Here is a 16,461-nt window from a genome sequence, read left to right on the forward strand (position 1 = left end):
ACTCAGCTGTCACGAACAAACCCAGGATATTCCCCCCTTGCACAGACTTTCCAATACAAAGACTCGCACTGTTGTCCAAGCGAGAAGCAAACAGGGCCGCTTGTATTACCTTGAGCTTAAGACAAATTTGCATCTGATTCCAAATCTGCAATATCTTAAAGTTTCACAACAGGTGTCAAATCTCTTTTATGAAAATTTGCTAAAAATGTACTAACACTCAGGCCATCCAAGATGTAGATGAGTTTGTTTCTTAATCAGAACACATTTGCAGAAATGTAGCATTGCATCACTTGCTCACCAATGGATCCTCTGCAGTGAATGGGTGCCGTCAGAATGAGAATCCAAACATCTGATAAAAACATGACAATAATCCACAAGTAATCCACACCACTCCAGTCCATCAATTAATGTCTTGTGAAGACAAAAGCTGCATGTTTGGAAGAAACAAATCCATCATTAAGACATTTTTAATTTAAAAAATTCACTTCCATTGAGTCCTATATGCATAATATTGTTTTCTCCAGTGACAAATTCATCTCATCTGAATCAGGAGAGAAATATGCACAAATCAAACAGTGTTTACAAGCAAAACAGGCACAAAAATGCTCAGCAAATTGAACTGTTCCTTTAAGTGGCCATGTGTTATTTTAGTATTATTTGTATACTATTACAGTATTTATTAATATTTAAAATTATATTTTATTTTTATATTTTCAGATTTAAAATATAATTTACATTTTAGTAATGTGCTTTTGTCATTTCAATTAGTTTAATTAGCAAATTTGGGCGGACTGTTCCTTTAAGTGGCCATGTGTTATTTTAGTATTATTTGTATACTATTACAGTATTTATTAATATTAAGAATTATATTTTATTTTTATATTTTCAGATTTAAAATATAATTTACATTTTAGTAATGTGCTTTTTTAATTTTAAGTAGTTTTTTATATTTATATTTAGTTTTAATTGTAAATTATATAATTTAAAATATTAGTTTTTTTTTTAAGTTTAAACATTTATCTAATAATAATATTTTATTTTAGCCCTGTTTAAATGAATGAAAATTATTTTTAATAGTTTTAGTTGTAGTTTTAGATTTTATTACCATTAATGTCTCAAGTGGTCAATGAAAATAATTTTATATGCATATGCAGTATTTTTGCAATGCATTTCTAAATTGAAGGAAGCAATATTTGAAATATCAAACATTTGTGTTCATTACTTTGTGAATGGATGTTAATTATATGTAATGATATGGTTGCCAGGTTTTCTAAGGGGCTTTTATTAAGTTGCTTTGAAGTTTTTAGGGCAGTCTTTACATGTATTCTGCCCCCTGCTGGATAATTCATGCTCTTTAGCATTAACATTTCTGAAATGTTTGCTTCTGTCAGACTCTGCAACACTCTCAGAAAAAAAAGGTACAAAAGCTGTGACTGTGGCAGTACCTTTTCAAAAGGTGCACTTTTGTACCTTTTAGATACAAATATGTACATTTTAGGTACTAATATGTACCTTTAAGGTACCGATATGGACTTTTTAGGTACAAATGTGTGCCCCAGTGACAGCTTTTGTACTGTTTTTGCTGAGAAATGTGTGTATCTAAAAATTCAAAGCAGGTATTTGAGGCATATTTGTTTATGTGTGTTTAGAGGCAATTGTTAATATGTTCTTTGAACTAAACAAAATGTTAAGTTTTATTTTGGAAATCTTACAAAAAAGAAGAGAGAGAAAGCAGCTCTTTCACAATTCATTTTTATTTCAGCTCACTGCCTCAATACAAATACAAAATAAAACATACAAGAATATTCCTCTCCTAAAGGTGCTTTAAAAGGTTCTTCACAGCGATGCCATAGAAGAACCATTTTTGGTTTCACAAAGAACCATTCAGTCAAAGGTTCTTTAAAGAACCATCTCTTTCTTACCTTTTTATAATCTGAAGAACCTTCTTTCGCCACAAAGAACCTTTTGTAAGACAGAGAGGTTCTTCAGATGTTAAAGGTTATTTATGGAACCATTTAGACAAAAAAGGTTCTTCTCCGGCATTGCGAAGCACCTTTATTTTTAAGATTGTAGTTGAATTTTCTTTTCAAATAACCGATTCATCATTGAAGTCCTATAAAGATAAAAAGCACTTATCTGTGTGATTCAGTAATATAAATCAAAGTTCAAGTTCATTTGCTTTATTTTTTGGGGTGAATATACTTTCAAACATTCATTTTCTTTTAAGAGCGAGGCTGTTTTGGGATGTAAAAATAGTTAAGCACCCTGCAGATAGTTTAGAAATAGTTAACCACCCTGCGGATAGACTGGATGTTGGGATTCTCAGCTTGCCAATCCATAAATGAGCAGTAGTTTCCTCTTTCCACAATGTACATGCGGCCACGATAGTTCGGCTCCTCGTACATGACCCAGCTAAATCGGAAGAGAGAGAGGAATTTTATTTTGTTTGCAGTCGACTTGCAGTTATGCATCATTTAAATTGCATTATTTTAGGCTGTAATTTTTCAATCAACAAATACAAAAGGATTTTTCTCAAATACATTCTAAGTTAAATGCATACTTAATATCGCAAAACCTGAGGTAAATAATTTAGCTATAAAGATGCTCTATGTAGTTTTAATTACCACATAATTAAAGGGATAGTTCACCCAAAAATGAAACTTTGATGTTTATCTGCTTACCCCCAGGGCATCCTAGATGTAGGTGACTTTTTTTCCTCAGAAAAACACAAACGAAGATTTTTAATGAAAACCGGTGCAGGCTGCCAGAACTACGTATACTACGCCAGAACACGTACACATGTAACGTGCCTGATGATGAGCTCGTGCTCATGACAGATGGACGTGCACGTGTATCAAAGGTAAAGGTAAATACTGTTCAGTTTCTCGCAAAAACCGATCGTTTCGTGTCTTAGGACATCAGTGTATCATCACGAGTCGCAGGGTGTAATTTGGATTTGTCTGTGCATGTTTTTGTTTACTTTTAAAGGTTATGTGCCCATCCACATCCATTATATGGCTGGCAGACTGCACCGGTTTTCGTTAAAAATCTTTGTTTGTGTTTTTCTGAGGAAACAAAGTCACCTACATCTTGGATGCCCTGGAGGTAAGCAGATAAACATCAAATTTTCATTTTTGGGTGAACTATCCCTTTAAGTGCTTTGAACAAATTACACTTTTGCTAAAGTTGAGGTTAAAGGAGTAGTTCACTTCCAGAACAAAAATGTACAGATAATGTACTCACCCCCTTGTCATCCAAGATGTTCATGTCTTTCTGTCTTCAGTCGTAAAGAAATTATGTTTTCGAGGAAAACATTTCAGGATTTCTCTGCATATAATGGACTTCTATGGTGCCCCCGAGTTTGAACTTCCAAAATGCAATTTAAATGCAGCTTCAAAGGGCTCTAAACGATCCCATCTGAGGAAGAAGGGAATTATCTAGTGAAACGATGTATAATTTCTATACTTTTTCACCTCAAACGCTAGCTCTGTGTGAACTCTGTTTATTCCAGTTCATGACAGTTAGGGTATGTTGAAAAACTCCCATCTCATTTTCTCCTCTAACTTCAAAATCATCCTACATTGCTATAGAAGTACCGATCCAGTGTTTACAAAGTGAACATCCAAAGAAGTTAAAATGCCCTTTACAAACAAAAGGTAAAAGCGATGTTGGATGTTTTTGAAGTTGGGAGTTTTTTTGACATGAACTAACTGTCATGAACCGGATTACACAGAGTTCATAGACAAGATGAGTGTTTGAGGTTAAAAAGTACATAAATGGTAATCGTTTCACTAGATAAGACTGTTTTTCCTTGGCTGGGATTGCTTAGAGCCCTTTAAAGCTGCATTGAAACTGCATTTTGGAAGTTCAAACTCGGGGGCACCATAGAAGTCCATTATATGGAGAGAAATCCTGAAATTTTTTCCACAAAAAACTATTTTTTTACGACTGAAGAAAAAAAGACATGAACATCTTGGATGACAATGAGTAAATTATCTGTAAATTTTTGTTTTGGAAGTGAACAACTCCTTTAAACAACATCATATTCTGAGCATTATGTTTTTTTAATTATGCAAACTTTATGGGAACTTGGAATAATAATATTTTACACCTTCAGTCTTTGATTCCCTAATAACACATGGTTTTATGTTTGGCTGTGCAGAACTTACGCTCCGTCTCCATAGACTTTAATAGAGTTGAGGCAGTTCTTGCTTAATCCGGTGCTCTGGAGGAAGGGACAGTCGTCACACAGTTCAACACACTGACCAGTGAAGTTCTGAGTCTCAAAAAGCTCCATCCGGTAGTGTTCCCCATGCTAAAAGACACAGACAATCATATTATAACAGAAGTGAGTGTCACATAAAAAAAAAAAAAAAAAAAAAAAAAATCATAGTCAAGATCTCAGAGGTGAACATGAAATGGGGCGCATTATAAAACAGCACTATACTGTTTTGCAGAATGCAGATTTTCTTTGTGCATTGAATACATGTTGACCAAACTAATCTTATCACTACATAGAGTAATTGCAGTGATTAGTATCCATCTTTCTCGTCAACACAGAAGTAAGTCTTTGGGTGAGTCATTAGCAAATTAGAAATAATGAGAAGAATAACAACTTGCAGTAAATAGTAAAACTGTTTGCACTACAAACCAGTGTGTTCATAATTAAAATAATACATTAAAATAATATAGTAAGACACACCAATTTCCAATATCAAGGAGCAAAATAATCTGTTTTGTATAGCTAAAAATAGCTGGATGCAGATGTGTATGGAAGCCAGACCCATAAAATGTACAAATGGCTGCACCCACTCTTACAGAAAAAAAGATAGATAATGTGTGTTAATTTTTTTTTTAAATCAAATGATTTTATTTTTATATAAATTCTGTTTTCTTTTTAATTTGAGTATTTTTGAGGTGTGTTGTTGTCATTTTTAACTTATTTTTTAAAATGACTATATTGTTTTTGTTTTTAAATGTATCCATTTTTAAATTTTATTTACTGTATTTTTAAATGTTTATTTCTGTTTTAGTTTGAAGTTAAACTGCAGTAAGTGAAAATGAGAAATGTTGGATGTTTTAAAGTTGTAAATACAACAAAAATGATTGGAATATCTATTAAATAGAAAGTTTACACATTATATTTCGCATTTAATTTACCTGACCATACATTTAATTATTATTATTATTATTTTTTTGCAATTATTTGTAACATTTAAAAAAGTGAAAGTTGATTTAAATTAAATCCTTCACCATTTCTTTCAGTCTAGCTGAAATAAATGTATTTTCACTCTTCAAATATTTTCTTTCGAGTAAATAAAACATTTTTTTTTTTGGTTTGCTATAAATCAGAATGAAAAAAAAAACATCAAAACTGAATATTTTTAGTCTGGACTCCACTTAATTTAAACAATTTAATTATCACGCAACAGTGCAGCATGCTACTGTTTAAAAAATATATGTTTAATTTGCAAAAACATTACACTATAAAGAAATGATTTTTCAAAGTTGTAAGTAAAATATAATGGAATATGTTTAGCAAAAAAAGACATACCAGATTTCTCTACTTAAAAATGTCACATTCAGTTCAATGCGTTACTTGCCGTTTCTGTGTAATTGTGACATTTATGATTTTCTGAGTGAAAACTGTTTCTACCCCATTTTTTTTCAGTGTAGTTAGTAGTAAACAACAGAACATCTTTTCATAAAGGGTTTTGATCCTCACCATTTTGATTGGTTTGCAGGAGCCCATATGATCATTGTGGCCATTCCAGCGTTGAAAATCAGGATACTCTCCTTTTTCCAGCATGTACTGCTGTCCCTTGAAATCAGGATGGTCGAAACACACCCAGGCTCCGCTCTCCACACGGATGGAGTTCACCCTGTTCATGAAACCATGGTCCTGGAAGTTCTCACAGTCTCCAAACACCTCCAGCCTCTGGCCTGTGAAGCACTTCCCCTCGTAGAACACTATCTGGGAGAAGACAGAGGCTCGATTTAGTTAGATCAAAAGGAAAAACGCTTGATTTATTGAGTTTTTTTGAGTCAGTGGTGGTGTAAAAGACTGTGAAACTGAAACTACATGAGTTCACAGCGAGAGATTCATTAATCAGCATCACACTGTGAACACTTTTTCAGTGTGTGAAGTTTCGTACTCCATCCTGGCATTAAACCAGCAGAGCATATGGAGCAAGTGTAAGCTTTGAGCAACTCCATTAATCATTTTAAGGTTTTGCATCAGAATAATTAGTTATGAAATGCAAATCTTAAAAAAAAGAATAACTTTTAAACACATTAGAGAAAAATAAATATATAATAAATAAGGCTAATGTCTTGCAGTTCGTCTAAATATTAGTTTTTCTAGAATGTATTCAATAATGTTTTTTTTGGTCAAATTCTGCTTTTTTTAATCTTTGACCATGCACTGTAAAAAAAAAAAAATACTGTGAATTTAACAGTCAAAGACTCTAAAAATGCAACAGTAAAAACCTGATAACGGTAAGTTCCCCTACTACTATATATGGTGAAAAACTGTATTGGATATTGCATGTAATTTTACAATAGTATACCGTTTTCTGAAGTGAAATTTTTGTTGAAATAACTATGTTTCCTGTGAATTTTCATCATAACCAGCGTTAGGTGGTTATCAGTGTATTACAAAGGTACAAAACAGATTTCAGTTCATTAATAAGTTGGTATATTAACATTATATCAGATAATGAAATTTCGATAAATTTAAGTTAAAATCGTAAAAACCTAAAACATTGCTACCATATTTTTTACAGTAAAAAATGCATTTTTTTACAGTGTGGTAAAGTTATCATAAATATTTCATAATTTTCCAGCAAAATCGTGGTTATTAATTTATAATCATCATTATAATTTCCAGTTATTAGTGCAAATTAAAAACCTAATAAATAATTTACTGTTTTTAAATTTTTTTGTAAAGAAATCAAATACATATTTCTTCATAAAAGTAGCTTTTTATTTATTTATTTATTTAATTTATTTTACACTTATTTTAATTAATTAATTAATTTACCATTATTATTTTTTAGTTGAGTCCAGTAAAAATTTTGACAGAACAGGTAAAAATGGTGTTCTGCAGTACATGTGTGCACTGAGATATTAAATGTAAATATACGCATTAGTTTAAGAGTGTGTAAATATGGGTGCATGAGTTTCATATATTGTAAGTATACAACTACAGTTGTGCAAATTTTGCAAAAAAAAAAAAAAAAGCTATATGTTTGTAGTTTACAAAAACCTATTACTTATAACAAAAGTACAGTATATTCATGAAACTGTGTGTTTAGTTGGTCAGCAAATGACATTATACCCTAAAATGTACTACTCACCTTCCCTGAATATTGTGACATCGTTCCCTGCCTGGATCCTGAGCAACTATCCAGTGGAGTAAGAGAGAAAGAGAGACAGAGAGAAAGCAACCAGAGGGAAAAATCTGGCCTGTCTGATATATGTGGCCTATACGCTCTGAGGTGTTATCGCGAGGTTTTGGCCACAAAAGCAGCACAATGGAGAGCTTAGTGGTTTTTGCATCATGGACAGTTTCTCTTACACTGCTCTGCTGATATCGGAGTTCAGGAGGGTGGGATGCACAATGGCACAATCGATTGTGTTAAAGCTCTGATTTACAGTCAGTGTTTGGGTGTGAGAACGACTGATGCTGCTGCTGCTCGCAGACAGTCAAAACACAACACAGCTGAAGAACAAACATGATCAGAACCACAGAGCACCTAAATCTAAGTTTACTGACAAAGAAATGATCAGTCTATAATTTTAATGGTAGGTTTATTTGAACAGTGAAAGACAGAATAACAACCAAAAATCCAGAAAAATGCATTTCACAAAAGTTAGAAATTAATTTGCATTTTAATGAGTGAAATAAGTATTTGATATCAATCAGGAAGATTTCTGGCTCCCAGGTGTCTTTTATACAGGTAACAGGCTGAGATTAGGAGCACTCTCTTAAAGGGACTGCTCCTAATCTCAGCTTGTTACCTGTATAAAAGACACCTGTCCACAGAAGCAATCAATCAATCAATCAATCAATCAATCAGATTCCAAACTCTCCACCATGACCAAGACCTAAGAGCTGTCCAAGGATGTCAGGGACAAGATTGTAAACCTACACAAGGCTGGAATGAGCTACAAGACCATTGCCAAGCAGCTTGTTGAGTCCAAGCAACAGTTGGTGCAATTATTCGCAAAGGGAAGAATGGATCCATCCAAGATCTCACCTCGTGGAGTTTCAATGATCATAAGAACGGTGAGGAATCAGCCCAGAACTACACAGGAGGATCTTGTTAATGTCTCAAGGCAGCTGAGAACATAGTCACCAAGAAAAAAATTGGTAACACACTACACAGTGAAAGGACCTGAATGATTCAGAGGAGAACTGGGTGAAAGTCAAATCAATCACATGATCCTTTTAGGGCAGAATCGTCTGTCCAGTGACAACATGCAAAACAATCTTCAATGAAAATAAGCTCTTTGAATATCAAAGTTGTTTGAAACCAAATCAACTCAAATGAGACCAAATCAAGCTCTTTGGCATCAACTCAACTCGCTGGTTTGGAGGACCATCCCTCTTGAGATATGTGAAAACCTGGTGGCCAACTACAAGAAATGTCTGACCTCTGTGATCTATCCATTCATCCATCCATCCATCCATCTACAGTCAAGCCTGAAATTATTTGTACCCCTGGCAAATTCTAACTTAAAGTTACTGTTATTCAACCAGCACGTTTTTTTTTTTTTTTTGACCGGAAAAGACACAGGCTTCTCCCAAAAGATAATAAAGACGATGTACAAGAGGCATCATTGTGGAAAAAAAATATTCCCTTTGCAAACTGTCACAGTCTATGGGAAAATCCAAAGTTCTATACCATTCCAAAAAGTCCAAGCTATTCTAAAGCATCCTAATTACCATTCATTGGAATTCATTGAAAGATTTGGATCTATCTATCTATCTATCTATCTATCTATCTATCTATCTATCTATCTATCTATCTATCTATCTATCTATCTATCTATCTATCTATCTATCTATCTATCTATCTACTTGACCTCAGCTGGGAAGCTGCAGGAAGGAAGTTGCATACATCTCTACATTGGGTGCGAAAAATAGGATGCTATACAATTCAGTATGGAACAGATTAGGGATGTGCCCTAGTCCAAATATGTATTCTGAAAGGAATGCATTGTGAAACAAATGCCAACTTATTGAGTTTTCATTCATTGTCAAAATATCCACATGATCCCTTTAGGGTAAGATCTTCTGTCCTGTGACAACATGCAAAACAATCTAATGAAAATTAGCTCTTTGAATATCAAAGTTGTAGGGAGCTCCTTGAGGGACATTTCCAAAAATAAAAAAATGAAGATATTTGTGTGCGCATACAGTTTCTGGCTGCACCACTTTTGCCATCTTACAAAGAAGAAAACAAGAGCATGGATCAGAATGAATTAGTCTAATTGAGCACTGACCAGATGTTTGCTGATAGAGAGCAAGTTACCAGATGAGTTATAGAACTATACAATGCAGACATCAGCTTACGTGAAGAACAGGTGCTACTGCAGGCACACAAAGAAAATGCCATATGAGTTATTCACAGGCAGGAATCCAGATGTTTCCAAAATGCAGAAATTTCCACATGTCCACATGCTTACAGTGTTTACAGTGATGCTGTTTGGACATCAGACACAAAAGACAGACGTAGTACTTCAGGATATTGTGTCGGTCTTAGTGAAGGGAGTTCTTTGATATCAGTATGCACAAACAAAAGTGTATGAGGACAACCAAGGTACCATAGCACTAGGAAGGAACCCAATATGTACACAAAGGTGCAAACACATAGACATCAAGTACCATTTCATAAGGGAAACTGTAAATGATGGCACGGTAATCTTGGAGTACCTTCCACTGAGAAAATGGTTGCCGACATTATGACAAAGCCAGCCAATAAGCAGAAGCTTAAAGAGATTTTCTTGAGATATGTTTGGTATTTAAAAGTGTATTTATGTTTGCATTATTGATTTGAGCCTTATTTGTGTTGATTATTTTTTGGGTAATACAATGAGCTACGAGCGAGTGGGGATGTTAAAGGTCCCATATTGTCAAAATCTAAATTTTCTGGCTTTCTTCATGATAACTGAGGGGCAATGTAACTACCATATAGATTTCAAAACAGTTAATCCACAGCAAACTGCACAGAGCCTGCTTAAAGTAGCTGTTCCTTTTCACGAGCCGCTGTGACTTCCGTAAAAACGTGACGTCCGATCTGCTCAGTCACCGCCTTCAGTCACTACCTCTAGCACCAACCACCGTCCCACACTTCTTTTGTCAAACCCGACAACATTGCGTCCATGCTATTGTTGAGCAACAACACGAAAACTAGTTGAGAAAACGCTGTTTAGTCGATAGATGTCATGAAACTACATCATTGCACAGGCTTCCGAATAACGTTAATATAAGAGACCAGTGGCACGTCAACTTTAGCCTCTTTCACACAGCCATTCCGGAAAATACACGGATAATGTGTCCCATGATTTGTTCCAGAATTGTTTGATTTGGTTCATTCACAAAGTGATTTTCCGGAATCTGTGCGTGCTTTACACACAACCTGTCAGGATTTGGTAAGTGAGGACCCAAACGCAGAATGAACAGTTTGACAGTTTATTGACTGGACAGGGCAAACAAGAGGAAGGGCAGACAGTCGCACACACGGGCCTGGGAACACACGACTAGGGAAGACAGGCAGGATGTGGATGGAGAGGCAGGTGCAACCCCGAAGAGAGTCCGGGCGGCCGGGAGCAGCAACCAGGGGGAACTCAGGAGGCCGAGCAGGAACAGACAAACACACAATAGACAAGACGACAAAGACAGGCACACAAAAACGCTTCAAAAACTAAGACGGGGAAGAGCTAGGTAAAACAATAAGGTAATAACGGACTGGAAAAATCAAAACAACAACAAAAGGGAAAAAATAGAATTAAAACAAAATAAAGAAATCAAAAAGACTAGAGAAAACAAATCAAAAGAATAAAAGTAAATAAATGTAAACTAGAATTTAAACAAAAGACCAGAATAGCTAGGTAAAACAAAAATAAAGATTATCAAAAAGACTAGAACGGGAAAGGCAAAAACTAGGGCTCAGAAGAAAAAAAAAAAAACTAAAACTAGACTAAAGGGGAAAAAACACTGAGAGTTATCTAGGACTGGACCGAAAAATCTCAAAGATTAGAATACACAAACTCACAAAACGAACCAGCAAAGACAAGAGGGAAGGAGCACAATATAAAGGGAGGAAAGGACATGAGGATCAGGTGAGTACAATTAGACAAACGAGGACCAGACGAGAAAAACAGGTGACAACACTCAGACCAACTAGGACTAAACAAGGGGGCGTGGCAACAGATAACAAGGAGGCAGGACGAGGGGAGCACATGGGAAACATAAACAAAGACACAGCCATGTGCTGACACACAAGACAAACATTAAACAAAGACAAGACAGACAGGGCTGTCAGGGCAGGATCATGACAGTACCCTCCCCCTGACGGACGCCTCCAGGCGTCCATAATGGGCAACGGCCAAGGGGGTATAAACTGGGAGGGTGGGTGGGGTGGCGGGTTGGGAAACCCAGAGTAGCCAGGGGAACTTGGAGGAAAAGGAGGGGGAAGGAAAAGTCCAGGGGGTTGGCTTGGGACAGAGGAGGGGGGAGGCCACCTTAAAGGCCCACTAGGTCCAGGAAACACCGGGGGTGGGATGGGAGGGCCAGGAAAACCTCTAGAAGCCCCTCTAGGTCTGTGGGTGCTCTTGATTTGAGGGAGCTTGGGACTTGGCTTGAAAGTCAAATCCGGGAAGCCCTCCAGGGCTACTGGAACTGGTTTAGGGGATGAATCCGGGGACTCGGGAACGGCGGCCATCTTGGCCGGAAACTCAGGATTGGCGGCCATCTTGGCCGAGAACTCAGGGACGGCGGCCTCTTTGGCCGGGGATACAGGATCAACGGCCATCCTGGCCAGGAACTCAGGGACGGCGGCCTCTTTGGCCGGGGGCTCAGAGTTGGCGGCCATCTTGGCCGGGGACTCGGGATCGGCGGCCCTCTTGGCCGGGGATACAGGATCAACGGCCATCCTGGCCGGGGATTCGGGATTGGCGGCCATCTTGGCCGGGGACTTGGGATCGGCGGCCCTCTTGGCCGGGGATACAGGATCAATGGCCATCCTGGCCGGGAACTCGGGAACGGCGGCCTCTTTGGCCGGGGACTTGGGATCGGTGGCCCTCTTGGGAGCCGACTCAGGACGCTCGGGTGAGATGCGACCTGACCCCGAAGGAACAGCTGTGACCTGACTGTGCTCAGGAGGAGAGGCTGCATCCTGACCTGCCTCGGGAAGCGTGGCAGTGTCCTGACTGGGCTCAGGAAGCGTGGCAGTGTCCTGACTGGGCTCAGGAAGCGCGGCAGTGTGTTTGGCCAGCTCTGGAATGACTGGAGTGGTTTTAGCTGGATCAGGATGGATAGCAATGGGCTTGACCAGTTCTGGAACGACTGGGATGGACTTGGCAGACTCCGGCATGACTTGAGCAGGCTCGGGAGACTCAGAGACTAAGGCAGTTTTCTGGGCTGCCCTCTTCCTTCTCTGCTTACACTTCGGAGCCGACACTGGAGCGGACTCAGGGGCTGGAGCCGACACTGGAGCGGACTCAGGGGCTGGAGCCGACACTGGAGCGGACTCAGGGGCTGGAGCCGACACTGGAGCGGACTCAGGGGCTGGAGCCGACACTGGAGCGGACTCAGGGGCTGGAGCCGACACTGGAGCGGACTCAGGGGCTGGAGCCGACACTGGAGCGGACTCAGGGGCTGGAGCCGACACTGGAGCGGACTCAGGGGCTGGAGCCGACACTGGAGCGGACTCAGGGGCTGGAGCCGACACTGGAGCGGACTCAGGGGCTGGAGCCGACACTGGAGCGGACTCAGGGGCTGGAGCAGACACTGGAGCGGACTCAGGGGCTGGAGCAGACACTGGAGCGGACTCAGGGGCTGGAGCAGACACTGGAGCGGACTCAGGGGCTGGAGCAGACACTGGAGCGGACTCAGGGGCTGGAGCAGACACTGGAGCGGACTCAGGGGCTGGAGCAGACACTGGAGCGGACTCACTGGCAGACGCAGCAGATCGAGCCGCCCTCTTCCTACGATCCCTCCGTATTCTTGTGGGAGTCAGAAGATGATGGTGGACTTGACTCGGAGGGGAAAGAAGGGCAGGCTGGTCATTGCGAATATCCTCTTGAGGAGTATGGTTCTGCCAGTGCTGGCGGTGGTACAGATAATTTGAGAACCCCCAGAAGTCCAGAATTTGAAGGTGCTCCATCTCCCATAGTGGTAAGGGGTCGTCTAAGGTGAGGTTGAAGGTCCCCTTCAGGGCTGCATCATCATACTCAAGACCCCTTGCCATGGACCAGAAAAACTGGGCATAAGACCGTGGATCCTGGCCCTGCTGACGAAGCGCAGACACCGCCCGCCGAAGTGCCAGCCTCTCCTCTTCAGTGGCTGGTGGCACAAACTTAACGCTCATTCTGCTGGGTCCTCGAGTGGCTGGTTCGTTCTGTCAGGATTTGGTAAGTGAGGACCCAAACGCAGAATGAACAGTTTGACAGTTTATTGACTGGACAGGGCAAACAAGAGGAAGGGCAGACAGTCGCACACACGGGCCTGGGAACACACGACTAGGGAAGACAGGCAGGATGTGGATGGAGAGGCAGGTGCAACCCCAAAGAGAGTCCGGGCGGCCGGGAGCAGCAACCAGGGGGAACTCAGGAGGCCGAGCAGGAACAGACAAACACACAATAGACAAGACGACAAAGACAGGCACACAAAAACGCTTCAAAAACTAAGACGGGGAAGAGCTAGGTAAAACAATAAGGTAATAACGGACTGGAAAAATCAAAACAACAACAAAAGGGAAAAAATAGAATTAAAACAAAATAACTAGGTAAAACAAAATAAAGAAATCAAAAAGACTAGAGAAAACAAATCAAAAGAATAAAAGTAAATAAATGTAAACTAGAATTTAAACAAGAGACCAGAAGAGCTAGGTAAAACAAAAATAAAGATATCAAAAAGACTAGAGAAATCAAATCAAAAGAATGACAAAGGAAATAATTGAAAACTAGAATTTAAACAAAAGACCAGAATAGCTAGGTAAAACAAAAATAAAGATTATCAAAAAGACTAGAACGGGAAAGGCAAAAACTAGGGCTCAGAAGAAAAAAAAAAAACTAAAACTAGACTAAAGGGGAAAAAACACTGAGAGTTATCTAGGACTGGACCGAAAAATCTCAAAGATTAGAATACACAAACTCACAAAACGAACCAGCAAAGACAAGAGGGAAGGAGCACAATATAAAGGGAGGAAAGGACATGAGGATCAGGTGAGTACAATTAGACAAACGAGGACCAGACGAGAAAAACAGGTGACAACACTCAGACCAACTAGGACTAAACAAGGGGGCGTGGCAACAGATAACAAGGAGGCAGGACGAGGGGAGCACATGGGAAACATAAACAAAGACACAGCCATGTGCTGACACACAAGACAAACAAGGAAACATTAAACAAAGACAAGACAGACAGGGCTGTCAGGGCAGGATCATGACACAACCTGTAAAGACAGGGGCTTTACTAAAGCAACAGTTACATAGCTTACTGCATTTGGTGTTTGAAAAAGAAAAAACACTAATGATCGTTCTGAAATATCCTGTTGAGTATCATCAAGTCACAGCAGGCTAGGCTCTGGGCTAGGCTACAGCATACATGACCGTAGTTACTTGTGGTTGGCGTGGCTGTGCGTCACTCAGAAAACAACAGGCCAATCAGAAGAGAGGCTCATGAATATTAATTATCCAAAATCGACCTGTTTTTGACAGAGTTCATAAAAAAGGAGCTGTAAAAGTTTATTGAGATGGATTTCGGCACTTATACCGCAAATATATATTCTTAAGGACATCAACAACTAAAATAAACCTCCAGAAATGTGTACAATATGGGACCTTTAAAGTATTTACACTCTTACTCATTGTATTATACTCTTAACTGTTTTATATTTGAAGGTAGAATACTGTAATGATGACGTCATGTTGTTTACGTGCTTTACGTCACTACGTTTTTCATGCCGAAGTGTTCCTGTCCGAGTTGCATGCTGTACAGAGAGAGCATGAAAAGAGTGAAGAATAGACACAGTTCAGATGATTCGTTTTGTCTTCACAGATGAATGAAAGTGAGCTACACACTCAAGCTCAACATGACCAATCATTTCATTACCTCCACAAAATTGTAGCTACGACATATTATCACACTCCCACAAGTTAATATGACTTTCCCATGAAATATTATCTTGTGATCACGGCGTATTATCACATACCCACAAGTTAATATGTTGTGGCCATGACAAATCTAGCCTTAGTGAACTGAACATGTCCCCTCTCGGTCACAGTAAATGCTTTGTTCGACTTTTCCCTGTGGATAACCTCTGACCTACTTTCTGTACGATCGGAATTCCTGCGTTTAGAATTTTGAATACTGAATCTGAATTTCTTCTTCATCTTGAAAACTTGAAGCTGTATTTTTTAAAAACTGGATATTTTAAGTCTAAGAATTCAGAACAAAATCAAAAAATTCAATTGTGTTAAATTACAAAAGTTCAATATTCAAGTAAAAAAAAAAAAATCAAATTCAGAACTATGTTAAATGCCACATAATATAAAATTTTGTTAAATGACATTTGTCAATAATTAAATTTTAGACAATTCAAATTCAAATAGATTTGTCATAAAATAAGCTCCATAGTGCATAGTGCATCTACTAATATTTATATAGAAATAATTCATCTTTAACCGATGCAAATATATCTTGGAAATGATGCAACTAGCTGAGTGTTCCCATTCAGTGTCAAAATATCTTCCACATGATCCTTTTAGGGCAAGATCGTCTGTGCAGTGACAACATGCAAAACAATCTTCCATGAAAATAAGCTCTTTGAATATCAAATTTGTACAAAACCCCTAAAGGGAAATTTGCAAAAATACTAAACCTAAAAGGGTCATCGGATGCCCATTTTCCACATGTTCATATGATTCTTAAGGGTCTTAATTTAAGACCTTAATTAGGGTCTTAAAGTCTATAATTTACTTTGGTTAAAAATTCTCAATAGTAGTGTAAAAAAAACAGCCTTTTATCTTGTCAAAATCAGCTCTGCAAAAACTCAACTCATTTTAAGACATGGCCCCTTTAAATACCACCGAGCTCTGCTCGCCCCGTCCCTCTCTGGGATTATGAGATGGAATGTTTACTTTAGCCGTGTTTTGCCGCATTTAGCAGCAAAACTTTCCAACAAGCACATTATTAAGAAAGGACATTCACAAAGTTGCATAAAAAACCTT

The 16,461-nt window shown here is 38.7% G+C and overlaps 1 protein-coding gene across 1 annotated transcript; it reads right to left on the bottom strand.

Moving 5' to 3' along the window:
* Positions 1-1,736: 1,736 nt before the first annotated feature.
* On the bottom strand, positions 1,737-7,470 carry crygn1 (crystallin, gamma N1). Its single transcript, XM_073849704.1, has 4 exons — positions 7,359-7,470; positions 5,726-5,974; positions 4,170-4,315; positions 1,737-2,412 (listed from the first exon to the last, which is right to left on the bottom strand). The coding sequence occupies exons 1-4, from the start codon at positions 7,377-7,379 to the stop codon at positions 2,277-2,279; spliced, it is 552 nt and encodes a 183-aa protein (XP_073705805.1). The 5' UTR covers positions 7,380-7,470; the 3' UTR covers positions 1,737-2,276.
* Between the last annotated feature and the right edge of the window lie 8,991 nt (positions 7,471-16,461).

The sequence above is a fragment of the Garra rufa genome, chromosome 10 (genome assembly GCF_049309525.1).
Source record: "Garra rufa chromosome 10, GarRuf1.0, whole genome shotgun sequence".
Taxonomy (NCBI): domain Eukaryota; kingdom Metazoa; phylum Chordata; class Actinopteri; order Cypriniformes; family Cyprinidae; genus Garra; species Garra rufa.

What these genes read in the sequence shown, in the direction of transcription:
- crygn1 (XM_073849704.1), bottom strand. Translation starts at nt 7,379, where the DNA reads ATGTCACAATATTCAGGGAAG. An exon ending in TGTCACAATATTCAGGGAAG is followed by an intron (nt 5,975 to 7,358) that starts GTGAGTAGTACA and finishes GTCTTCTCCCAG; the next exon opens with ATAGTGTTCTACGAGGGGAA. An exon ending in CCTGCAAACCAATCAAAATG is followed by an intron (nt 4,316 to 5,725) that starts GTGAGGATCAAA and finishes TGTGTCTTTTAG; the next exon opens with CATGGGGAACACTACCGGAT.